Here is a 27,257-nt window from a genome sequence, read left to right on the forward strand (position 1 = left end):
CATCTTCAGACCCTCATCTTCTGGCCCATCACTTTCTTCCCCTCTGTGACCCTTTTTCTTATTGCTCTCTCTCTTCTGACCATTGCCAGTTCCACCCCTTGATTTCTCTCAATTGCACGGCATAGGGCACTTTGAATTCTCAGTGTGCCCTACTGAATGCCACTTAGAAATAAAGTACTGCAGCAGTGTCTGCAGGATACCCACAGCTGACTGGCATGGCTCAACCTACTTCTCTTTGCGTCCAGTTAGTAATAAACCTCGGAGGAGATGCCAGGTCCTGATCATCACACGTTTTCCTCACAGTGAGAATCAGGGCTATAATCGGGATTTCTAAGAGACTCTTGGGAATTGTTGTGGTAGCGTGGGTTCAATTCAGGGACGATGTTGGAGAGAAAGCTAATGGTAATTCTGCTTATTCCAGGTCTGTGCATCAGATGGTGTTTACTATAAAAAAAATATGCAGCTAGCCCGAAGGCATCAGGCATCCGTTCTTACCGTTGCTATGTTTACATGCTTCAGCCATGAACCATGTGACTCCCCAGGAAGTTCATAGTTCAAGCGGACAGCAAATGCCAAGATCAGATTTATGTAAACCACTCTCCACCAGAGGAAATCCCCACCGGAAGGAGTTGCAGACTGCGTCACTCAGCAGTCTGTTCAATGTGATGCATGCATGACACCCCAAGAGTGCAGAGAGGGCCTTACCTGGACAGTAACACCTCATCCACTTTCTCTGTGCATTGGATTAGAATAGTGTTGCTGTCAAGATTCCTAGGTTACGAGTATAATAGCATAGGACCTTTCTGCCGCATGAGAAAGAGAGAGAGAGAGAAAGACAGAGAAACACAGAGGAAATCAAGAAAGTAAATAGCAATTGAAAGAGGCATTCAGAAATTGATTGACAAAAGCAGTCACTAGCTACCAACAAAAGGTGAAGACACGGGTTATAACAGGCAATCAAAAATGAATGGTGGGAAGAGAAGTGGAACAGGAAAAAGGAATGCGAGAGCAAAAAATTTAACAAATGGTAGAGATAACTGCATCGTGTAAACAGTATGAAGAGGGACAGAGCATTAAGAGATAAGTAAAAAAATTGAACACAGAGCAGATGAAGGAAGAAAGCATGAAGAATGGTCTTGAAATTCAACACAACCAAAACACGGATATAAACGAAGAATTCATAGATAAAGGAAAAATCAAATAAAACTGAAGTAAAGGGAATGAGCATTGAAAGTGGAACAATGGGGCAAAAAGAAAAAAGTACAAATACAAGTGGCAATGATGTAATAGGAACGTGGAGAGAATCGATGGCAAAACAAAATGAGGAATAGTAAAAAGGAAATGTAAATGGAGATCACTAAATAGACAAAAACATATTAGTACGAACAAAATCGAAATAAGAAAATAAATAATTGGGTAAGTTGATTAAAAAATACGATTACAAAAATACGCAATGAGCAAATAAGAATACAAAGTAAATCAATGAACACGGTGGAATGCAGAGGAAAAGATTCAAGAAGTTATACGGCAAACGATCAAGTGGTACATGGAAAGAGGTCAAGACAGATGGGAGGAAAATAATCAACATACATGAAAAAGTACTAAAGAAACGCAAGAAAGCAGGGGCAAAATAGAAAATAACAATAAGGGGCAACAGTGATGATTCTGCAATAGAAATTGTACCTGAAAGCAGCCAGGTATTCTGGATCCCCCATGGGGGGATCTAAGCCACCAGCCCACGCTACGTTCACAGTAAATCCTTCACCACTGCTGGATCCAACCTAGGGATAAACACAAATAAAATTAGGCCAGTAAGGGGCAGGATGAAGTTGTGGACTATAGATCATTTGGGACAGTGTTCCTACCAAGAAAATGAATATCAGGAACAACATCCGAGAACTAGCAATAACAGAGCATCAGTAAAAATTTGAACAGTTGTAAAAAGCTGTAGTGACAAGAAACTCAGCAGTTTCAACAGTAACACAAAGATTAGAAGGAACTTCAGCTTTCCAGTCACATCAATATGTGTACTAGGAACAAAATGACTGCAAGCACTTACAGTTTGTGTGCTACTAACAAGCCTAGCACCACCAGCAAACTGAGAGCAAGTAACAACAATATTGAGTCAAATTACAACGATTCGAGTGCTGTGTGCTGAAAACTTGGCGCTAGTAACATGCTGAGCACTAGTAACCTGCTTCAGTCGAGCAAGAAGCCCAATCCATGAGCACTCATTAGGAGTAACGGTACTCTTGATGTGCTGGTAGACACTTCCACACCGGGCATCACAAAAGGTGTGCTTCTGCACCCATTATCCCTGGGTGCAATAGTAAATAGTACTACATGAGTTACCCGGGTACAAGCAACAGGATTGCAGACTGACAAGTGGACACCAGTGCAGTATCATCAGCTTCCACATATTATTACCCATGACATAAGGGTCTTCGTTGGATCAACTTGGGATCTCTTTGATAATGCAAACATAAGGAAATGATGGCCAGCGTGCTGAAACTTTTCAGACACTCGTCCCCAGTCACAGATCTGGGTTGAATCCATCATCATTCTTTAGCCCACTGTCCAGTTCAGACACAGCTATGTGTCAGTGGTAAAGTGAGCAAGGGACCCACGTCTGGGCATACTCTGCCAACTTAGGAATCTCTCTGATAATGCCTGGAGCTGGCACTGCAATGACCTTGGTAATTGGAATGTGGGATCCGGGATTACCTCTGCTCCAGGTCACTTGTAATTAGGTCCTTAGTAGCAAACTAAGCGCTAGTAACTAGCAGAGTACTAGTAACAAACTCAATGGTAGTTGTTTCAAGCTGGGTTTTGGCAGTAACCGGCTGTGCCCTAGTTAACATGCTCATCAAACTAATATCCAGATGGTGCAGTCTAGTAGTGCTCATTTACGAGGAATCCAGGCTTGACCAACAGTGGCAGACATTGGTGGAAACAATCCGTTTTTGCACAAGAGCACTCTATAGCATGGGTAGCATGCCTACACCATGTGGAAGTGTAGTGTTGGAAAGGGGGGGGGGGTTGTATGTGCAATGAGGCTTCAGTAGGAAGTGTTTTGATTCTGCCCGAAAGTGATGAGTATCTAAATTACAGTCATCTCAAGAGTGCCTACGCACTGTATACAGATGGCGTTGTGATTCCGCATACCATTACTCCGCAAGTCGGAACAACGACTTGCGGAGAGGGGGGGGGGGGGGGGGAGGGATGATGAATTTAAAATCCAACACCTTCCCTAATGTCCGCACAGACTGGAGTTGGAATAGTAAATGATACTATTCCAACTTCCAGCGCCCCCCCTCCGCAAGTCGTTGTTACGACTTGCGGAGTAATGGTATGCAGAATCACAACGCAGTCGTGATAACAACCGCGTTGTGATTCCCCACGGAGAAAAAGAATGCAGGATTTTAACATATATTCTTCTGCTGTACATCTCTAACACAACTCTGACCGCTGAGTAGACAGCCAAGTTATTCAGTCTTGACGCCTTTATTTAAAAAAGCCTTGAGGGAACCCCCTTGAGTCCCCATTGTTTCCCAGATTCAGCTACAAAGAAAGTACAGCACCAGGGGCCGTATTACAGTAAGTGCCCCAGGGCACTTTCATATTACAGAAGGGAGCGCAGATGCTTGTTCATTTCCTTCAGTAATACCGATAGCCCTTGTGCTCTTAAAGCATCAGCGCTACCTTCAGGGGGCGTTCCCTCATTTGAATAAGGGCGTTGTCTATGCAAATGAGGGAATGCCTTTGCGTCTGCACCCGCGCCATATTACAGACACCGGCGCAGAGGCAAAGGAACTCTCAGGGGTGCACTCACAGTGCGCCACCTTCTACGTAGTGCACTGTGAGTGCGCCCCCTGAGAGAAGCCCTCTGCAGGGGTAAAGGGGATCATTGACCCCCCAGACATCCCCTTTCCGGCGGGTGCAGTGACTGATTGCACCCACCTGCAAGGGGATCTCTAATCATCCTCAAAAGTGAAGGCGGGTTGCGCATGTACAGTGAAAACATGGAGCAGCTGCATGCAGCAAGCCGTCGCTCTGTGCGCCCCAGGTGTCTTTTACTGCTGCCAAGTAGTAGTAGCTCCTGGCTCTTTCTATTTCAACTTATATGGAAATGTGCCTTTTGAAGTGCAATAGGGATGCTGCTATATCAGCGGACCTTCTGTCGCATCCCCAGGTGCGCCAATGAAGATCCTTGTGCTCAGGTGATAACAGTCTATGGGTGAACCCCCCTTATTGGTGAACTTACTTCCAGAATGATGAAAAACGCATTTTTCCTAATATCAGGTACATTATTACATGAAGGAAGAAAAAATGAAAAATAAAGAAACAACCTCAGTGACTAGGATAGAGTTAGAGACCAGGGTGGTCAGAATTCGGGCAATGGCGTTTCTCATTTTAAAGCTAAATTAACACAAGTAGAAGCGTTTGGGCCAAGGATGAGTTTTCTCAACACAGGAATGCTTTCAGACGAGTGTCTGTGAACAAAATGGTGTAATCCGGGTTTCCAGCAAAACTAAAACTGCGCCGAGTTGAAATAGAAATGAGTCGTGCTTTCAGTTCACATCACTGCCTAGTCTGGGCACGCTTCTGACAAACGGCGGGCCTTGCCTGCCAGCACGAGCGCTCTCGAGTAAGTTTGAGCAGAAGATGTGAGGCGCTCCGAGCTGACGTGCTGCTGTCAGTCAGGGGTTGCCCAAGGATCAATTAAGTGGAGATAAAATTAGTAATATAATTCACTGACAACTGAAACACTCGTGCTTACCAACCGAGATTTTTCGAGGAACTAACAGAATGTATTACAGCTGTGTATGTATAATACTGTAAGAGTTACAAACATAATTAACAACCTCAGATTACAATCTGTACAAACCTTGAAAATTTGGTTTTCTGTTAATAAAGACATGAACACATTTACTTTGTAGCTATTCTTGGTATGGCAGAACTTATCATCTGACCGAGCTTCCTCATAGACTCAAAATGCCATTTATCTGTGTATTTGAAAATCCTAACTGCTTAACTGCTTTCCTTAGCATGCCATTTCAAGAGTTTGTTCTCTCTCTCTCTCTCTCTCTCTCTCTCTCTCTCTCTCTCTCTCTCTCTCTCTCTCTCTCTCTCTCTCTCTCTCTCTCTCTCTCTCTATATATATATATATATATATATATATATATATATATATATATATATATATTAAAGCATTCTGTCTGAAATGTGTACACCTTCAATGCATGCAATTAAGGGCATAATATCAATTAGCTAATGCTTAGAGGAGATTATGTCGTTAAATCTTAATAGTACCAAATCCCCAATAACATACACCAAACGCAGATCTTTGAATCTTTCTTAATAATCTCTGAATCTGAAAACCATATAATGTACAATGCATTTTTAAATATGTGTTTTATGGTCATTGATATGACCGAATATAGCGTATTGAACTGATAAACCAAACACTAACTGGTTGTTAAAAACTGAAATGTTACACTGAAAATGCATATTCAATCGGAAAAACAAATTCCAGCACAGAAAGGTCAAATTCAATTTGTGGAACCGAAAGGTACATATGTAAAAATGTAATGGGAGAAAATGTCCACAAAAAACCCCACAAACACTCTAAACTAAAATTGGAAAATTAAATTGCACTGCAACGATCAAAATTATTGTTGTACATTAAAAGTTAAAGCCAAACAATGAATGAATCCCGAATTTTAACATGGAGATGCCAAAAAAACAAAGATATACCTAAATCACGCTGCTGAAAACTTGCACACATCATGATAAATAAAAACTAACAGCATACAATTGAACAAATACAGAGATTAAGATGGCAAAGTAGAATTTGAAGCTATCCATCAGAATAAAATACTAGAACCCCCAAGCCTGCAAGGCGTTATTTTTCAATGTGCATAACCAAACTTTTGCCATAAAACCCTACATTTTAAATCAGACAGCACAATCAAAAGGCAACATGAAATGAAAATCAAAATACAGCATTGCAAAATAAATTCATGACCTGAAACCCAATATATAAAATAAAACACTGATGTAGAAAACGAAAAACTTGATATAAAAAAATCACTCGGCATAAAACAAAAATGTAAACACAAAATGAAAAAGGAAAATCTACACACAAACCAAAACGGTTATTGGAGCTAAAAATCAAAAATTAAAATACAAGATGAAAAAGTGAAATTCAGCATGATTAAATATACTTGAACTCTGAACTAAAATAAAAAAAACAGTCCCCATAACCTAATTAAAAAATATCGAAACGGAATAGCCACACTGAGACTCACAAGGGTGCTGGACTTGAGAAGCATTGCGAAGATATGAACATGGTCTGTGTTGGCAACTAGAGCAACGTGTGGGTATGCTGTTACATGCCTGAGCACAGAGTTCGGGTACATCTGAGTGTTAGTCATGAATCATCTTTGAGTGGCTTTTTACCGGTCGTGAATATGCACTGCTCTCCGCAATCCTCAGCAGGTGCTTCTTACCAGGGGAAGGGTATATAATCTCCATAGGAAACACTCAAAATCACTAACAAACAAACACTAGGACAGGCCAGAAAGCTTTTCTTCCTTGCAGAAGTCTGTTTAACTCCTGTAAAGCCAGTTGCAAGTCACATGTGAGTAAGACAACTAATTATAGAAAAAGTGTAACAAATGTTGCCCATGAAACTAAAGTCTTGATCCCTGGGCCATATTCATCATGTCTCATATGGTAAAGCTGTATCCGTAACAGCACACATATTCCCATTCTATTCATGGTGCCTACTTTCTCACCAGAGTCCTGCCCGTTAATTGGTCTGGCCCTTCAACAAAGGGAGGTGCTGGCACTGGTGTCACACCCTCTACGCTAGCAAAGAAATATCTCATTTAGGGCTCCAGATGCTGAGTATCGCTTTGGAACAGTACATGGTTTCGGTAGTTAATTAAAATATGAGAGAACGTACTGGTTCTAACTCGGAGTAAACCTGTGGTCTTCGGTGGACTTAAGAAAGCGTTCCACCCAAGGTCTAGCCCACAGAACGCAGACCTCTAAATGGGCAGCTCCAACATTATGCCATTGATTGGGTCTTGTGCACCCTACACAAGTATAAAATAAATAAACTAATAAATAAACTTACATTAAAGAAAGCCTCCAATGTAAAGATGACCTTGAAGCACCCACTTTGAGTACTGCTGTACTATTATTTTGAATTGCTGCTATACCTTGTCACTTACATAAGTAATTCGTACAAGACAAGGGCTTCATGAATTAGAAACTGTTAATCATTCAGAACTATGGGTCAGATGTATGTAGCACTGCCACAAAATATTGGGCGCACAGTGCAAAAACTTTTTGGGCGATCAGTGTGGTCATTTGCAACCAACCTATGTACTAATAGATTGGTACTCCTAGTGGTTCGCAATTTGATCTGCCTTCTGGATATTAATAAGGCATGCCACAAATTGTGACCTACTAGAAATTGCAACCACCACAGGGATGGTGGCATTCTGGAGTCAGCAGACCACCATGTCTGAGATTGCTTTTACAAAAAGCTTTTTTTATGCAACTTGTATTCTCCAAAGAAAAACGGGAGTTAAAAGAAAAATGAAAAGTGAAACTAACATTTTTTTAAGAGTGGGTAGAGGTTCATTGGACCCCTAACAACTCTTTGAAAAAAAAAGACATTAAACATTTGCAAAGGGTAAGAGGTCCCTTTTTCCCCTTCCTGGGTGTGAATGGCTTTCTACCTCCCTTGAGGAGGTGGTAATATATTAATCTTTTGCGACCGGAATTGGGATGCAAACCATTAATAAATATCACTGTGATTTAGTATATGGAAAGGAACACACTTAATACACTTCTTCCAAATACCAATCAGTATTGGGTCACCAACCCAAATTGCAATTTGGTAACTTGATACGGAATTGCAAATTGTGGTCTGTACAGAAAAAGCATTTTTTTATTGCAAAAAGCTCAATTCTGTGAATTTAGCTGTTTGAAACTGCAAAAAAACTTCACACATGTGGTCATGGTATTCATACAATTTGTGCTGCATTGGAGCTGAAGGGGATGAGAAGCAAGACTTTGACCCTGGCTACTTGAGGAGATGGTAAAGACAGTGTTTCGGAGGGGCGGAGGTAGGCAAAGAATCTGCACACCTACACCCTGCAACCACAAGAAACTTTAGACAAAGCATCAAAAATGCATCAAACACAGCGCACACACCATACAGGTGAGTATAACCTTTTTCACAAAGTAGGCCCCTCAGAATAACAACAAATAAATACTCAAAACAAATTATTAGACAATACTTTGAACACCTACCCAACACCGCTCAGTGGGTCTGTGCGGTCGGGAATCAATGAACTCACAACACCATGTGCAATAACGAACATTGCACACAGTGATGCACAATTTCTAGAGCTGCAACTGTGCCACAGATATGTGTGGCAGTGACTGGTATTTAGAGGTTGCTGTAGGCATAAAGCCTCCACTGGATGACAGACAACACTCAACAGAACGGGAAACATCATTTACCACGAAGGCATTACCACTACTCACGTTTACCACGTGACACTTACCACGCAGGGTGCCTTCCACGCAGGGTACCTTCTACGACGTATTTACCACGGGCTAGGGGGGAGACGTGGTATTCCTTCAAGTCGATCTGCGTGGGCATGGGGGGGCAGAGGGAGGGGGGGGAGGCTCGGAGGGGGGCTGGGGGCGGTCTCCCCCCCAAAAATAACAAGCAGGTTACTTTAACAAAAAAACGAACATACATTTAAAAGAAAGAGGAAAGAGCCTCCCCCAAAGACGTGCCGTGTACGTCAAAAAAGCAGTCCTTTTTTTATTTTGGTATACGTGTTTTGACGCTTGTTTCAAAGGAGGATGGAAGTAAGGGCTCGTGGAGAAAGGCGTGAAGGTAAGACGTTGCAACGCGTAGTAAAATGCTACGTTGTAAATACCAGCGTGGTAAAGCCACTTGCGAGGTAAAATTTGCGTGGTAAAGCCATGCGTGGTAACTGAAATCGTGGTATAATCATATATTCAACAGAACACATAGACAGGACAATACGTTTGCATACAACACAGCTCACATATTGCCTAGAGCTGGCTACCATGAGGTCACAACATCACAAACCACGATAGTAAATAATCACAAACTCTAACAGAAACAGGCTCGATTCTGTGACAGAATCCTTGAGCCCAGGAAAAGAAATATCTGTCCCCGGCAAAGTAGCAGGATCATACTAATGGTAATACGCTGCTATAGAAATCACGGTTACCCTAACATAAAACGCAGTTTACCGCAAACACCTTGAAAAGGCTGCAAGTGCCCTGTTATATTTTATTCTATTGTATATTTTTGTGTAGTGCTCAAGATATCTTCTGACATCTTCGTTGCAGTAAACATGATATGTCTAAATCAGTGAGTGAGGCGTGTTCAAGTATCAATCAGACCACATTTTGAGGCACAAGAAAGGTTGAATGTTTGAATCGGAAGGAGAGCTAGTTCACCACTACAAACATAGCTGGAGAGAAAACTAATAACAGCAAAGAATATATATTATATTTATATATATATATATACACACACACACAAGGACACATACATTTTGACCGTCACATGAGGTATGCAGGACTTCTCAGATTTACATTAATTTCAATCGTTTCTCTGAGGTCGGCATTTACTTTGGTGAAACCGTTTGATAAATTGCGTCTCTGGCTGCCAAAATAGCTGTATGATATTAGTTTCCAGCCGCGAGGCATACTGTGTTATGCTCTTGAGTGTGGGTTTCCTAACACACTTAAGATGCCTTTCTTCCTCTTCATATCTGGCTTCCCTTGAGTTGTCCACCCAGTGTTCAGTTTCTTCGCAGACAGGTTTTTGGTTGAAATATTCAGTGCTTTCTTGTTTGAATGCCTGGTAATATTTTCATGACAGAGTACAACAAGTATTTGCAATGCAATAGGTCTCGCATTAGGAAAGTTTGAGCTATTGGTATTGTAAATTACATTTTTATTTATTTATGTGTTGGTTTTGAAAATAGCGAAATTATTACCTTTGTCATTTACAATGCCAATACTTATAACTTTCGCAAATGTGACACCTATAGCATTTGTAATGCAATATTTGTGGTATTTACATGACTTAGATGTATTGATATTACAAATAACAATGGTTTTTATTTTTTTTAATAATTAATACTTAAATAAAAGTTATTGTAATTTATAATGGCAATAGCTTAAACATTTGTAAATAACTTTTGTGAAGATTATGTTAGTGTATTTTATTGTGGCAAAAATCCAAGAACAGAAGTGAAATAGTAACATTTTTTGTGACATTTCTAATAAAGCTTGAAACATTGAGAGAACATATTTGAACCAGTTGTTGTTGAAGGGTTGCACAGATGAATGCTGTGGTGGCGCTGAGTGATGTGGTGGCGACGAGTGATGCTGTTGCGTTCAGTGATGCTGTGGTAGCGCTTTGTGATGTTGTGGTGCCCCTGAGTGATGCTGTGATGGTGCTTAGTGATGCTGTGGAGATGCGATAGATAGAGTGAGTGCAATAGATAGATAGAGTGAGGGCGATAGATAGAGGGAGGACGATAGATAGATAGAGTGAGGGCGAAAGATAGAGTGAGGGCGATAGATAGATAGATAGATAGATAGATAGATAGATAGATAGATAGATAGATAGAGTGAGGGGGATAGATAGATAGATAGAGTGAGGGAGATAGATAGATAGATAGATAGATAGATAGATAGATAGATAGATAGATAGATAGATAGATAGATAGATAGATAGATAGATAGATAGATAGATAGATAGATAGATAGATAGATAGATAGATAGACTGAGGGCAATAGATAGAGTGAGGACGATAGAGTGAGGGCGATAGTTAGAGAGATAGAGTGAGTGCGATAGATAGATAGATAGATAGATAGATAGATAGATAGATAGATAAATAGATGGTTGTGTGTGTGGTTGTGTGTTGTTGTGTGTGTGGTTGTGGTTGTGTGTGTGGTTGTGTGTGTGGGGTTGTGTGTGTTGTGTTTGGGGTTGCGTGGCTGATCACAATCAGTGTAAAGTATCATAAAATGTATACATGCTCAAAAAACATGTGTGACCATATCTGGGTTCTAGCAGGTGCTAGCGACTCCTGGCGCTCTGCGTAGCGCCTTGTTCTACCTACCAGACCTTTGCAAGATCACTGGTCTGGATTATAGGGTCATTCAGCACTGAGTTCCAAACCTGCTACTGCTCCCACGCTTCAAGCCTCACTGCTCCCCCTTAGGCATCCTTTCGAGAGGGAGGCCTGCTCAGAGACAGTATGGGCTCTAGCGGCAGCACTGGCCAATATGAGTAACAGCTAATGGAGGTCTGGCGCCGGTGTGTATCCTGTAGGAACAGGCGGCAGTGCCACTACCACTGCTAAGTATACCAAGTGTTGTGTGTCTGTGCTGCTCTTTTCTGTGCACATAGTGGGGGTTGGTGTCTCAGTGCTGCTATTCTATGTGCACCTAGTGTGTGTGTGTTTGTGCTGCTGTTCTGTGTGCACCTAGTGTGAGTTGATGTGTCTATTCTGCTATTCTGGGTGTTCCTAGTGTGAGTTTGTGTGTCTGTGCTGTTACTTGTCCTGTGTGTAACTAGTGTGTGTGCTGCTTGTTTGTTCTGTGTGTAACCAGTATATGTGTGCTGCTTCTTGTTCTAAAGCGAGGGTTACAATCCATTAAACTGGAGGATGCAAAAGGAGAAAAATCATGTGCTTAATTATGGGGTGTAAGGAGGGCAATGCAACAGGTCTTGTTCCTTTATAGCGAGAAGGTCGGTATTTCATCCATACTGACTCCTGGCTGGCGTATGGCCGCAGGGCAGGAACAATTGGGTGCAATTAATCAACCATATAACAGCTAAGTTAAAAGGAAGAGGAGTTGGCCTAACGGCTAGGGTGGTCGACCTCGAATCTGGGGAACTGGGTTCGAGTCTCAGCAATGACGCTGAAAATCCTGTGATTCTGGGCTAATCATTTAATCTCCCTGTGCCTGACAAAAAATGTATGTGTCCTCATGTAATGCAACTGGTGTTATGTAAAGCGCTCTGATACCCGATTCGGGTCAAGTTTGCACTGTATAAAACTCTGTTAAAAAAAACTCACAAAATAAAGTCAAAAATCTTTACGTACCAGATGCTGCTCTGAAAGAGACAGCAGTGCCTAGAATAGAGACAGCTAACCCTTTGTATATTATACTTTTGGGATCTTCTCAGGTATCAGGTCTGATAGAGTCCTTTTTACTTGGCAGATTGATGACAACGCCGTGTTTCTTAAGGGATGTGCTGAATCAATTAATTCGCCAATCACGTGGGTCTGGACTTGTAGAAATCCACTCCTACCATCTTCCTGCCCCTCAGAGAGGCTGCATGTAATGAATATTTCTAAGGCAGCTTATTTGGGGGCTGTGTGGTTACAACATCAGTGGCAAGGGCGTGCAAACATGGAGGTGCGCAGGAGGCGCTCTCTGTTGCAGGCACGGGTCCACACTTAGCACACTGTACAAGGTATGCTGTTGCCTGCCCACCCTGCCCCTTCCACCCGCCCCGCACTGTGAGTGTGCTCTCTGAGCCTGGGGCTTGCTATCAGATGCATCAATTACAGCCCAGTCAATGAAGACTCCAGGGCGGGGCATCGAAGAGGCAGTGACTTTGCGCGAGAGACAGCTGCTGCTCAGGGCCAAGGAAGATAGCTCAACTGGTACGAGTCAGTGCTGTAGTGGTGTGCTGAGAACTTGCTAATGTATCTCGCAAAAGCGAACTGAAATACCGAGTCACTGGGAGAGGGGGCTACGGGGGGGCAACGAGGAAACAGGCCCGGTTTGATGTTACCCAGGACCCTGGTGTACAGGGGCACTGAGCAGTGGAGCTGTTGAGAGGGGTCACTGGGCATGGCTGCTGTCAGCAAGGGAGGTCTATTAGCGCCTCGTGGTTGGCACTCAAGAATGGTAGGCTAGCTGGAGTCTGCATGTCGATAACAGATGACTGTGGGCACCATTTTCTGATGGCAGGAACCTCAATCGATCCAGGGTCAGCCAGTAGTATTAACAAGCGCTCGGGGGGGGGGGGAGATGGGGGGGACTCTTTTATGCATTTCATGCATCTTAAAAGCAATATAATTCGGCAATCATAAGACATAAGGATGTGGTTCTGACAGTGCTAGGTTTAGTGCGACCAGCCCTTACTATGTTGGTTATGTGATACACACAGCATCTGGTTTGGAATCTGCCAGGCGCGATATTTATCTCTGAAGTAGAGTTTCTCCATCTCAAATGGGGTCTTTTCACCTGTTAAATGTCACCAGGTTTGACCTACCAGTATTTAAAGTAAGGGAAATCCAGGGGTGCGGACTTTACCGGGCCCTGTAATTTCTAAATGAGGCCAGTTCTGCGCCCCTTGTAATTGCGATCCATGTGCAACGAGGTATTTATGTGGGTTCGGGATTGCTGTACGTGGGTGTCAAGCTGACCCCACTGAAGGGAAATATTTGCCCAAATAGTGTTAACGAGTACAAAAACAAGGGAAAGTGATCCTGTAATCAATGAGGGAGCCTACCCCTCATTATGCCCGGAGTGAAGGTATCACCGCCGCCGGCCCGATTCGGCACGAAAACCGGAAGTTCGGGAGCGTCACGCCTGTCGTGGGGTGGGACTTCACCCTTCTGCGGGAAGCCCGCACCCACGGAGTGGCTGGCCCAGAGGAGCAGTGGTGACGCGGGGCTCCCATGCCTGAGGGAGAGCCCAGCGGTGGCTGCAGAAGTAAGAAGCCCTGGGTCAGAAGTGGCGCCTGAGGCCTTCGATGCAAGTGCAAGGCTCTCATGAGTGAGGGAAGCCCCGCGTGTGCCAGGTAATGCGTGTGTGTGTGTGTATGCGTTCACAACTTGCTTGTCTAGGCTGCTGGGGGTGTGTGTGTGTGCGTGTGCAAGAGAGAACAGTACAATAATGCTAATGCAGGAGGCTGACTTGCCTCGGAAGTGGGACAGGAGATGTGCATGGCGCGTGGCTGTATGTGCACGTACACCTGCGCAAATCGCCAAAAGCTCTGCGCGTGCCCATCTCCTGTCCCACTTCCGAGGCAAGTCCCTAACAATAGAGCTCGCTGGCGATAGCGCTTCGCGCTGCATATGCCAGGCTAGACCTAAAAAGCGTGGTCACATTGGCACTAGCGAGGAGGCTCCTACAGAGGGAGTGTTTGGACTCCCCGGGTTACATTTCGTTCTGCTTTGCACAGCTGGACAGAGGCTTGCCTACAGAAACATCCACATTTGTTGTAGGATTTGTGAAGGAACACAAATGTCATCAATTTGCGATTTGAGCACCCAAGTGTTCCAGTGTGTCCATGTTCTTGCGGTGCTTTGGGTTTCAGTGAAGAGATGCATGCTGTGGACTGTGTGGAGACCCCCCTGCCGGCTATACATAGACCACTGCACACAGGCTGCGGAGACGCCCAGCCAGCTTTACATGGCCCACTGGACAGAAGCTGTAGAGCCCCCCAGCCAGCTTTACAAAGACCACTGGACCGAATCTTTGGAGATCCCCAGCTGGATTTACATAGACGACTGGACAGGAGCTGTGGAGACCCCCAGCCGGCTTTAGATAGACCACTGCACAGAAGCTGTGGAGACGCCCAGCTGGATTTACATAGACCACTGGACAGGAGCTGTGGAGACCCCCAGCCGGCTTTAGATAGACCACTGCACAGAAGCTATGGAGATGCCCAGCTGGCTTTAAATAGACGACTGGACAGAAGCTGTGGAGACCCCCAGCCGGCTTTACAAAGACCACTGGACCGAAGCTGTGGAGACCCCCAGCCGGCTTTATAGACCACTGGACAGAAACTGTGGAGACCCCTAGCAGGCTCTACATAAACCACTAGACAGAAGCTATGGAGACCCCCAGCTGGCTTTACATACACCACTGGACATGAGCTGTGGAGACCCCCAGCCAGCTTTACATACACCACTGGACAGAAGCTGTGGAGACCCCCAGCTGGCTTTACATAGAGGACTGGACAGAAGCTGTGGAGACCCCCAGCCGGCTTTACATAGACCACTGGACAGAAGCTGTGGAGACCCCCAGACGGCTTTACATAGACAACTGGACAGAAGCTGTGGATACCCCCAGCCGGCTTTACATAGACCACTGGTCAGAAGCTGTGGAGACCCCCAGACAGCTTTACATAGACAACTGGACAGAAGCTGTGGAGACCCCAAGCCGGCTTTATATAGACAACTGGACAGAAGCTGTGGAGACTCCCAGCGGGTTCTACATAGACAACTGGACAGAAGCTGTGGAGACCCCAAGCCGGCTTTATATAGACAACTGGACAGAAGCTGTGGAGACTCCCAGCCGGTTCTACATAGACAACTGGACAGAAGCTGTGGAGACTCCCAGCCGGTTCTACATAGACCACTGGATAGAAGCTGTGGAGACCCCCAGCCCGCTCTATATAGACCACTGGACAGACGCTGTGGAGACTCCAAGCCGGCTCTACATAGACCACTGGACAGAAGCTGTGGAGACCCCCAGTCGGCTTTACATAGACCACTAGACAGATGCTGTGGAGACCCCCAGCCGACTTAACATAGAGCACTGGACAGAAGCTGTGGAGACCCCCAGCCGGCTTTACTTAGACCACTGGACAGAAGCTGTGGAGACTCACAGCCGGCTTTACATTGACCACTGGACAGAAGCTGTGGAGACCCCAAGACGGCTTTACATAGATGACTGGACAGAAGCTGTGGAGACCCCCAGCCGGCTTTATATAGACAACTGGACCGAAGTTCTGGAGACCCTCAGCCGAATCTACATAGAGCACTGGACAGAAGCTATGGAGACCCCCAGCCTGCCCTATATAGAACACTGGACAGAAGCTGTGGAGACCCCTAGCCGGCTCTACATAGACGACTGGACAGAAGCTGTGGAGACCCCAAGCAGGCTTTACATAGACCACTGGACAGAAGCTGTGGATACCCCCAGACGGCTTTACATAGACAACTGGACAGAAGCTGTGGAGACGCCCTGCCGGCTTTATATAGACCACTGGACAGAAGCTGTGGGGACTCCCAGACAGTTCTACATAGACCACTGGATAGAAGTTGTGGAGACCCCCAGCCAGATCTACATAGACCACTGGACAGACGCTGTGGAGACCCCAAGCCGGCTCTACATAGACCAATGGACAAAAGCTGTGGAGACCCCCAGTCGGCTTTACATAGACCACTAGACAGAAGCTGTGGAGACCCCCAGCCGACTTTACAAAGACCGCTGGACAGAAGCTGTGAAGACCCCCAGCCGGCTTTACTTAGACCACTGGACAGAAGCTGTGGAGACTCCCAGCCGGCTTTACATAGACCACTGGACAGAAGCTGTGGAGACCCCCAGACGGCTTTACATAGATGACTGGACAGAAGCTGTGGCGACCCCCAGCCGGCTTTATATAGACAACTGGACCGAAGCTGTGGAGACCCCCAGCCGGCTCTACATAGACCACTGACCAGAAGCTGTGGAGACCCGCAGCCGGCTTTACATAGACCACTGAACAGAAGCTGTGCAGACCTGCAGCTGGCTTTACATAGACCACTGGACAGAAGCTGTGGAGACCCACAGCCGGCTCTACATACGCCACCGGACAGAAGCTGTGGAGACCCCCAGCTGGCTTCACATAGACCACTGGACAGTAGCTATGGAGACCCCCAGTCGGCTCTACATAGACCACTGGACAGAAGATGTGGAGACCCCCAGCCTGCTCTATATAGACCACTAGTCAGAAGCTGTGAAGACCCACAGCCGGCTTTACATAGACCACTGGACAGAAGCTGTGGAGACCCCCAGCCGGCTCTACATAGACCACTGGACAGACGCTGTGGAGATCCCCAGCTGGCTTTACATAGACGACAAGACAGAAAAGCTGTGGAGACCCTCAGCCAGCTGTACATAGACCACTGGACAGAAGCTGTGGAGACCCCAGCCGGCTTTACATAGACCACTGGACAGAAGCTGTGAAGACCCCCAGCTGGATTTACATAGACCACTGGACCGAAGCTGTGGAGATACCCAGCCAGCTTTCATAGACCACTGGACAGAAGCTGTGGAGACCCCTAGCGGCTCTACATAAACCACTGAACAGAAGCTGTGGAGACCCCCAGCAGGCTTTACATGGACCCCTTGACAGAAAATGTGGGGACCCCCAGACGGCTCTACATAGACCAATGGACAGAAGCTGTGGAGACCCCAAGCCAGCTTTACATAGACCACTGGACAGAAGCTGTGGAGACCCCCAGCCGGCTTTATATAGACCACTGGACAGAAGCTGTGGAGACTCCCAGCCGGCTCTACATAGACCACTGGACAGAAGCTGTGGAGACCCCCAGCTGGCTCTATATAGACCACTGGACAGAGGCTGTGGAAACCCCCAGACGGCTCTACATAGACCACTGGACAGAAGCTGTGGAGACCCCCAGCCGGCTTTACATAGACCACTAGACAGAAGCTGTGGAGACCCCCAGCCAGCTTTACATAGACCACTGGACAGAAGCTGTGGAGACCCCCAGCCGGCTTCTGTCCAGTGGTCTATGTAAAGCCGGCTGGGAGTCTCCACAGCTTCTGTCCAGTGGCTTTACATAGACCACTGGACAGAAGCTGTGGAGACCCCCAGCCGGGTCTACATAGACCACAGGACAGAAGCTGTGAAGACCCCCATCCTGCTTTATATAGAACACTGGACAGAAGCTGTGGAGACCTGCAGCCAGCTTTACATAGACCACTGGACAGAAGCTGTGGAGACTCTCAGTCGGCTTTACGTAGACCACTGGACAGAAGCTGTGGAGACCCTCAGTCGGCTTTACGTAGACCACTGGACAGAAGCTATGGAGACCCCAAGCAGGCTCTACATAGACCGCTGGACAGAAGCTGTGGAGACCCGCAGCCCTTTTTACATAGACCACTGGACAGAAGCTGTGGAGACCCGCAGCCCTTTTTACATAGACCACTGGACAGAAGCAGGGGGTGGCAATGTATTCTGTCACACTGTTAACCTAGAGTAGGTGTGAGGAGAGACGGAAATGTGGAAAGCTTCTGTCCAAAGCAGTTAACAAACCAGTGTAAAATAATCAGAGAATGATAGAATGTGTGTGATCTGGAAAGGATGCGTCAGGTTGCAAATGCTTTTCCACAATTTCACACCATCCCTTTATATATATATATATATATATTGTAGCCTTCATGATGTGCAACACTTGTGATAGTTAAAAAAATGGTAAGCTTTTGTGATCATTCACAGTTGCACAAAAGCATTCCTGTTGATGCTGACGGTCATGAGATAGTGTCAGAACCGCCATTGATTGTCACTTCACCAGTGCTGGCAGATCCACGTTGTTCCAGCAGTTAGGAATTGCCAATGCTCCTTGCCCTCTGCTGGCCATGACTAAGGGCAACCAAGAGATTTAGAATATAAACTGCAGACGCCTGCCAGAGGTGCTGTGTCCCAAGCACGTCTGCAGGTACACCCAAAACGATTTTCTGTAGCTGCAAGTCACACCCTTCCGGGGTGTGGCATCTCCCTGCAAGAAATTGTCTCATGTGTGGTGGGAGCCGTGGGCTAGCTGGCCTAAGCACCAAGATGGTGGAATTAGGTATCCAAATCTGAAGTGCTAACAATACCTTCAATTGTAGGATCGAAAATAACAGCAGGGAGGCAAGGAATGCACATTCAGTTCAAGCCATGGAAACCTTGAAGCAAGTGGATATCAGACTTCAGTAGGGGATCATAAGAAGGATCTGATGGGTGGCAGACCTTCCAGAAAGGAATGAGTGCCAAACTAGTGCAGATCATGAGACATGGCACAAGGGAGAAAGGGAACAACCCAACGAGGTGTGTATGCTACTTGTAAAGCACACCCCTCGCCAAAGGGCAGTGGAGTGCTGTAAAGGACCAAAGGTGAAGATACAGTCAACGAGTGAATAGAGGGGGACATTGAGGATGGACAGTTAATACCCACAGTCCCATGGCTGTAGCTGGCTGTCCACACACAAGAATGGAGGCACCAGAAAGAAAGAGTAAAGAGTACTTTGGCTGTAAAAAGCCACCATACGCAAGCACGTTGTTGGGGCTGGGAGACATTACTCATACCTGTCCATACAAATATTTTCTCTGAATTACAGCTCAAGAATACATCTCCATTTGAAACAGGTTATCACATTTCAGTCAATGGAAATGACGTATTCAATGGGCCACAGTCTTGATTGTCTCCTTGTGCTTGTGATGTTCCTGCAGACAGCATTACTCTCCAGGTGTAATTAGCACAGTCTCTGCCGACACAGACGATGGAATCCATAGACTGACTATGAACAAAGGTTCAGTGCAACAGGAAGGGCACAAGTCGGGGATACACGCAGGAACACAGCGTCTATCCACACTTTTCACAGAGTGGACGCCGTCCCTCCGCCACAAAGTCGGTCCCCACAGAAATATGCTGAAAGTGTCCGGTTTCATTTTTAGACACAGGGACTTGCTCAGCAGCGACTACACGTTGTCTACATTCGATAGCCAGCAGCAACGTGCAGGCGGCGAGGGGGCTTTATTTTCATCTCTAGCAGGGCCGAAGTAAAGGGGCCATCGGACCTCCTTTTGTTTGAATAAGCTGACTGGAGGCGGCCTTGAACCTTACACTTAAATGCAATGGATGGGAAACAAAGGAAACAAATGCACACAGCTTGTTATCTCTTCACAGGTACTGAGAGAGGCAGCTTGCACTGTGATTGCACGCATCATGATTATGCTTGCATACTGCATAACCTAGTTAGTTCCCCCGCTTCTTTTTTTAGGTTGAGCCTAGCAGGAGCGCGCTTGCACTACGAGGCATGCTGTAGTAGGGTATGCTGTGAAAGCCTTGTCCACTCTCCGCCCACATTTATCATTGGCTTTGTGTCATTGTTGTTCGAAAATGCTGGCTTTTGATTGATTATGAGGCTTGTTAGTCCCGCCTTGGTACCGCCTTGTCTCCATTTGTTAACGCTCATAAGGAATGGACCTTTTACTTGGCTTGTTACACAGTGGGCTTTATAATGGACACTGATGGGGACAATGGCGGCTGCAGCGCTATGTACTTTAAATTGTATGCTTTTTACCTTAATGAGCGCGGCGCCCGCTTTAGGGACACTACGCTCACTTTATTTATTTATTATTAGTTAACATTCATGTTTAGCGCGGTGTCCACTTCTGGTACACTGCGCTCTGTTTAATTTTATTCATGTTTTTAGTTTCATAATGAGCGTGGAGCCCGCTTCAGGGACACTGCAGTTTGGTTGTTTGTTTTTTACTTTAAAAATTAGCGCGGCGCCGCTACAGGGACACTGTGTTCGGTTTCTTTATATATGTTTTAGCTTAACACTGAGCGCGGCATCCGCTTTAAGGATACCGCACTCAGTGTTAAGGTTTTTTAAGAAAAGAAACTGTGTGCGTTTTTTTTAAAGCTGCGCCATGCTCAGTTTTAAACATAACCATTTGCAAATGCAATAGGTCTCGCATTTAGGCGAGTTTAACCAATAGGCATTGTCAGTTACAATGTCAATAGCTTAAACTCGTGTAAATGCGAGACCTATTGCATTGCAAATGCTTGTTAGGACTTGTGCCCTGGCAACAGGTGTTGCTGCGCTTTTTTCAATTTCAGTCTGACAGGAAGAGGCATTTGCGCCTGCAGTCATGAGGTCGCAACGGAATAGGAATGATTACCCAGAGATCCCACACTACACAGGGGAGACATAGAATGGTGAGGTCTGTAGGGAGGGAGGCGTGGCCGCGGCGCTGTTCCTTCAGCGTGCATGAAGAGAGCGTTCTGGAGCCCTTGGCACCCAGCAGACATGTTGCAACCGCCAGCCACCTGCAAGGCTGCCACATCAAACTGGGGTGCATACCAGCGAAAGAACAAGCAGGGCGGAGAGGGAGGGGCTTGGTGGGAACAGCTCATAAAAGGCGCTTGGTAATCCTTTGAGGGACTTGCGTAGCATCATAAACAATCCTCGGTCGCTTTGATATTCCCACACGGATAGGACTTGCAGAAAAGGGAGAGAGCAAACAAGACGCAAAACAGATGGGAAATATTCATGTCTGCTGATGTGCAGCCCAAAAACCCCTTTGAGAAGCATGCTGTAAAATGATGGTAGCAATAGCATTGCACGATTCCATATTACATTCAAAAATAACAAAGGCAAGCTCTCTGTAGCCCTGGCGCTTTGAAGCATTCAGGAAGGTGTCATGGAAAGTAATTCCTGCTGTGCATGTGGTTGGGGACATACACATCAAGAAGTTGGTCAACGAGTCCGCATACTGAATATCCGGGAGAAAGTTGGTGTCATACCAAGTCCACCCCCATTTTTTTTCTTTTTTCAAATCAACACCACCCCTAGGGCACCTCTTAACATCGTGTGACACTTGGTGGCACGTAGGATCGTCATTTTTTTTACCTCTGACAAAAGTGTGTTAAACTGGAATTTTAGCACTGCGGAAATCACTTGAAAAAGATGCACAAAACGAGAAGCTGAGGAAGGTGTAGCACTGTTGGCTAAACTTGGCATTCATTGGGGAAAGAATGGCATAGAAGACGCCTGATGTCTGCAATGAAGCAAGGCCATTTTCATTCCAGATCTACGACGAGAAAACTTCAGTCTCGCCTCAGAGCCACAACAAACTGCAATGAGGATGGCGAAAGCCCACCTATAAACGGAGGCCAAATACTTCCGTGCCCTGTGCTTGCCCTCTGGTGGCAGACTGGAGGATCTTTGCTGCAGCCTAAGATGGGAAGGCAGCAGTCAACTCCTCACCTGTCTGTCTGTGGCGCGGAGATGTAAAATTCATTAGCAGAGTGAGATATAGAAAAAATGACAGCAGAATCCTACATTATTATTTTCTAAGTAACTGCAGAAAGAACGCAAAAGGCGTTGGACGGCGCCGAAATATTTTACAATCTGGAAATTCTAGCTAATTCAGAGAATGTGTAAATACATTAATGGTGTTGATACAGTCCCAAGCTTCTCCAGAAAATAATTCAATCAGTTGAGCACAGTGTGTCGAGAATTACAGTGCTTTGCAAATGACCTCTGAATCATCATCAAATGAAAAGTAATTTCGTACAAGAGGTCTAACTAACTAGAGGTGTAAAAAAAACAGTTATCTATTTTGCACTTTAAAGATGCGTAATAATCACTTACACACATTTTAAAAAAAATCGAAATTGTACCATTCCAAAAAATGTGAGTGCATAGCCTAAAGTATGAGAAAAGCACAGCCACTTGGCGTCTGCTTTCATTTAGGCTTGCAACAGGTGTTACAGCATGGGACCCCGAAATGCCTCAAATTATTGAAAAGGTCATTCCTAAATCAGGCCTCATGAAGGCAGGTGCCTCTCTGCTAAAAGAACGCGCTACGCAGCGCTACAAGGGATGCTCACCTCCTCCGCGGCCCCGCTGCCGGGGAAGAAGTTGCCGTCGTCGTGGCGGTGCAGGGAGATGTACAGGACGCTGGGGTCGCAGTAGAACACCTGTTGCGTGCCGTTGCCGTGGTGGACGTCCTGCAAGACAGACAGACAGACGATCAACACGGTTGGAAATCAAATCATTGAATCAACATGGCTGGAAGTCAAATATCACGCGCCGCTGGCACCGGAAACTACTGTACCATCTAGCACTCTACCAGCCGAGACTCATCAACGATATTTAGGGCATTATGAACGCTGCGAGTTTTTAACACGAACTATTCAGGCACCATTGGCCGTACCGAAGCATAAGGTCTTGCATGAAGTGTATTTATCGCTGAGATAGCGCTTCCGTATTCTTCAAGGCCTGTCACGAAACTGTATCTCCTCACATGCAAAATGGATTTTATTCAACTACCAGTATCACTTTCTACAACACGTATGTACATATTATATTTTTAGAAATCCAGGGAGAACTTTGTGCTTTTTAAAGTAACTGAGAGATGCAGTGAGGATTGAATGCCCTTTCAGTGTAACATGAACACGAACATCCCTCTCTTACATATATATAATTTTTTACAACAAACTCGCATAAATCTTTTCATATACACATTTGCTTCCTCTGAAACTTACACATATTTTATAATTGTAATATTTAAATGTGTCCCTCGTGTGTATATCATTTTTGCCATTGTTTTTCTAAGCACGACCACTTTGCACATTGCTCAATTCATTATCAATTTATTTTAGCTAACACAAAGTCTGTGAAAACATAAAAATAAGGTTTTAATGGCAGAAATTGTAGATGGTGGAGATTTTTCACTAAATAGTCGGACCTGTTTCATGTCCACTCATGTCTAACATAGGTGCACAAAAAAGAAAGCTATTTTCATATCAGAATTCCACATCACATCCAAATTCTGTGAATCGGCATGAGTTTTATTTCTGAAGCCTGCATTGTGCTTAAAAAAACAAATAGCCACCAGCGTGGTGGATTTCTCAAGCCACAAGTTTGGTGGGGAAAGTGTGGAGGAATTGGAGTAAAACTCCTAAATCTGTGTAACTTTAAACATTTTGGGGTGATTTCACACCCTATGGAAAGGCGTAATCACACTCTTATTAAAAGGAAGGAGCAAGTGCTTTTCTAGGGTGGGAAATTGAAAAAAACCACCCCAAACTTCATCAGGTGGACGAGGGTGCGTTTGGAACTAGCCAAGCGTATTTTGCTTCATACAAAAATAAGTACATGTTGCAGAAACATGTGGCTGCTATTGTGTCGTCACAGAGGATAGAGAAAGGTTTGGATTTTTTGCCTATAATCAAAATAATTTGTTGTCAATGCTGCGAATACTGCACAGTCCACCTGGATGCTTCAAAAGACGTATCTCTAAGGGGTGGACTGCGGCGATGTGTCCACTCGGGAGTCCAGGGCGCTCCACAGCTGCAGCGACAGACCTCGGCTGGCAAGTCCTCTTGCCTTGGTGGAAGTTGCTAAGCACCCTGCACCCTGTGTAGTGTTCTTATCTATGTCATCTTACAATGTGAAGCTGTCATGGGGGCAATGTTCGGAGGGTGTATATGGAGCCGGTAAAGACGGTTGCTCTGCTGATAACTTGTTGGAGGTTGTCTAATCTGTCTTTCTTCCCTACAATAAATCTTCTCATCGAATCCACTGTGTCTGCCTCGTTACTACATGAATTTGGTGACGAGCGAGAGAAGGAAGAAAGCAGCGCTCTCCTGTTTCTTCAATTCATCACCGTTGTGCCGGATGTTATTCCTTTGAGGTGCTGCTGCGCATTTGATTGAAGTTGGGCTATTTGTCATTATTACCCCACGTCACTTCACGTCTGGTAGGACTTATTTTCTTCAATTTGGGATTCTTTCCAGTTGTTGTGACTGGCCGTTATGGCTCGTGCTTCTTCACACGCTGAGCTCTGAGTGACATCCTCATTTCGTGCTGTTCTCTGCTTGCATGCTCCTCTGCTTACGTATTCAGGAAAACAACGTCAGTTGCTTCACTTACGCGCTGACGCTACGTTCCCACGCAAGGCAGGCATCTTAGGTGGTTCACCGTTTCCATCAGCTGTTGTGCATCGCGGTTATGCACACACCATTCTCCTGCTGAAACTACCTTTAAATACTACGCATTCTCACCAGCTGATTTCACATCGCATTTTGGTATTTGCTCATTGCGGTGATGCGCACACCTTTTAATGGCTATTAATCAGCTGTTTGTATATCACGGTGACGTACATACCCAGTAATTACCATACTGTGTTTATTTTTAAACACATTTTATTTGTGCTTTCCTAAGTAATGTTTGTCTGCCAGAAGCATACGCTGACAGGCACAGCTTTTCAGCATTACATTTTATCCTTTTCTTCATGCATGTTTGTTCAACAATTCTTTATCTGACGTTTCCTTGCGTGGTTTAACCATTCAGTTTAGGGTTATTATTTAGGAGAAATTCAACATGGCTAATATTGCTGCACCTGCACATTTTTTATAAGTCTCAGGTGTGCCCAATATTGAACAGGAGCTTTGGTTCCCCATGTTTCTAGCGTATGTGGATGCTCTTGAAAAAGAAGATTGCTCTGCGAAAAGGAACTTAGCTTTACTCAAACATTGTTTGGGCGGTGCAGGTTTGAAAGAATTTAATAATCTTCCTCCTATTGAAGATGCTGGTGATATGGATGTTTTTGAGAACGCTACCAAACAGATGAAAATCCGTTTTGGGAAAAAGATCAACATAGTAATGGAAAGGTTTAAATTCTATTCATGTGTCCAAAAGGATGAAGAATCAATAGAGGATTATGTATCTGCTTTACTTTCATTAGCCAGTACTTGGACATTCGAAACCATCACTTATGAACAAGTACTTAGAGATCAAATAATGATGAAGACCAAGAGCATAAAAATACAAGAAAGACTATGGTTGGGCACAGAATCCTCTCTTGCTGCAGTCATTAATATTGTGAAAGGTATCGAACAGTCTGAGAAATTTGTCACAGAAATTAGAGGTCAAAATACCAAAGTACAAAATATTGAACCAGAAGTTTCTCTAGTAAAAAATCAAAAGGGATCTTAAAAACAGTCCGAGAATTTCCGTAAAGAAAGATATAGAAAAGAAAACATTTGAGAACACATTTTATGTAAAAAGAAACTCTGTAGTTTGCTACAGGTGTGATAGCACCAACCATGTTGGTAATTTCAAAGGGTGTCCTGCTTGTGACAACGTTTGTGAGAAATGTAAAAAAAAGGGGCATTTTGGAAATGTTTGTCGATCTTCTCAAAAAGTGAATTACATCACTTATGAGGAAGATGACGTTCCTTATGAATTAAATTCTGTACTTGGTGTTAGTGATTCTAATCACAAGAGCTTTCCCACTTGTATAGCAAGGATAGATAACAAACCGGTTCACATGATGGTTGACTCGTGTGCCTGGTATAGTATCATTTGGAAGAAATTGTTCAATGAGCTTTGGGGCATGAAGACATTTTTTCCACCTTATATTCAACCTGGTGGATATTCTGGCCACAAAATTGATCTTGAAGGTTTCATGTGGGCAGATATAGAATTAGAAGGAAGAAGAACTAGAGGGAAGGTTTATGTTGCCACTAAAGAGGTAGCCATCTTAGATTTGCCGCATCAACAAGAATTAGGTATAAAATTAGATCCCAATGCTTTTCCTTCTGTTAGTGTACTGTCTGTTGACAATTAGAAGTTTGTTAACAGAATTAAAGAAACCTAAACTAAAGTTTTTGTCCACACATCAGGCAAATACACCAATTTCTAACATAAGATCATTTTAAATGATGAAACTATTCCTGTCAGGCGCAAAGTAAGAAATGTACCCTTAGCTTATAGAAACAAACTTAAAGAGATGTTGAATGATTTGGTTCCAAGGCACATAATTGAGCCCATAGAATCGTCCCCTTGGGTGTCTCCCATTGTTTTATCGATTAAGGGCACAGGAGATCTTCCTTTGTGTGTGGATCTTCGCAGTTTGAATAAGGAAATATGGACAAACATCCCATGCCTAACATTCAAGAATTAATTTCTACATTGTCGGGTGCTTCTGTTTTTTCCACCATTGATCTTGCAAGTGCATATCACCAGGTGGAATTGCATGTTGAATGTAAACGATTAACTGCTTTTGTTACACCGGAAGGTATGTTTCAGTTTTTACGTATGCCATTTGGTTTGGCTAGTGCTGCTTCTGTTTTTCAGCGATTAATGAAAGAGCTTTTACTAGACTGTAAGGGAGCTATTGCATTCCAAGATGATATTTCAATTTTTGGAGGTACATGTGAAGAGTATGATAAGAATTTGGATGTAGTGTTAAGAAATGTACAAGAAAAAGGTCTTACTTTGAAGCTTTCCAAATGTAAATTTAGGCAAAGCAAAGTTGAGTACTTAGGTCACAAAATTTCTAGCGAAGGTATCAAACCCAAACTTAACCATGTACGAAGTATTGCTAATGCTCCTGCTCCTGTTTCAAAGGAGCAATTACTGTCATTCTTAGGTCTTTCTGAATTTTATGGCAAATTCGTACACAAATATTCTACTATTGTTCACCCATTACGTCTGTTGTTAAAGAAAAATGAAAAGTTTGTTTGGGGGAACGATCAACAATTGTCATTTGATACCCTTAAGAAGAAAATTATTGGTGCTCCAGTTTTGAAACCTTATGTGGTTGGTAAGGAATATATTGTTTGTGTGGATGC

The 27,257-nt window shown here is 44.5% G+C and overlaps 1 protein-coding gene across 4 annotated transcripts in view; it reads right to left on the minus strand.

Moving 5' to 3' along the window:
* Window positions 1-27,257, minus strand: part of HDAC7 (histone deacetylase 7) — a 686,142-nt gene that overhangs the window by 41,045 nt on the left and 617,840 nt on the right. For 3 of the 4 annotated variants that reach the window (XM_086964199.1, XM_086964189.1, XM_086964206.1), the window contains 2 exons: window positions 22,506-22,625; window positions 1,684-1,781 (listed from right to left, as the gene is read on the minus strand). In XM_086964199.1, coding sequence (XP_086820325.1) covers window positions 1,684-1,781; window positions 22,506-22,625 — 218 coding nt within the window. Of the gene's footprint in view, window positions 1-704; window positions 804-1,683; window positions 1,782-22,505; window positions 22,626-27,257 lie in introns of those variants that run through there. The other variant, XM_086964216.1, reaches the window with a different exon arrangement.

The sequence above is a fragment of the Lissotriton vulgaris genome, chromosome 1_1 (genome assembly GCF_964263255.1).
Source record: "Lissotriton vulgaris chromosome 1_1, aLisVul1.2, whole genome shotgun sequence".
In the NCBI taxonomy this organism is placed as follows: domain Eukaryota; kingdom Metazoa; phylum Chordata; class Amphibia; order Caudata; family Salamandridae; genus Lissotriton; species Lissotriton vulgaris.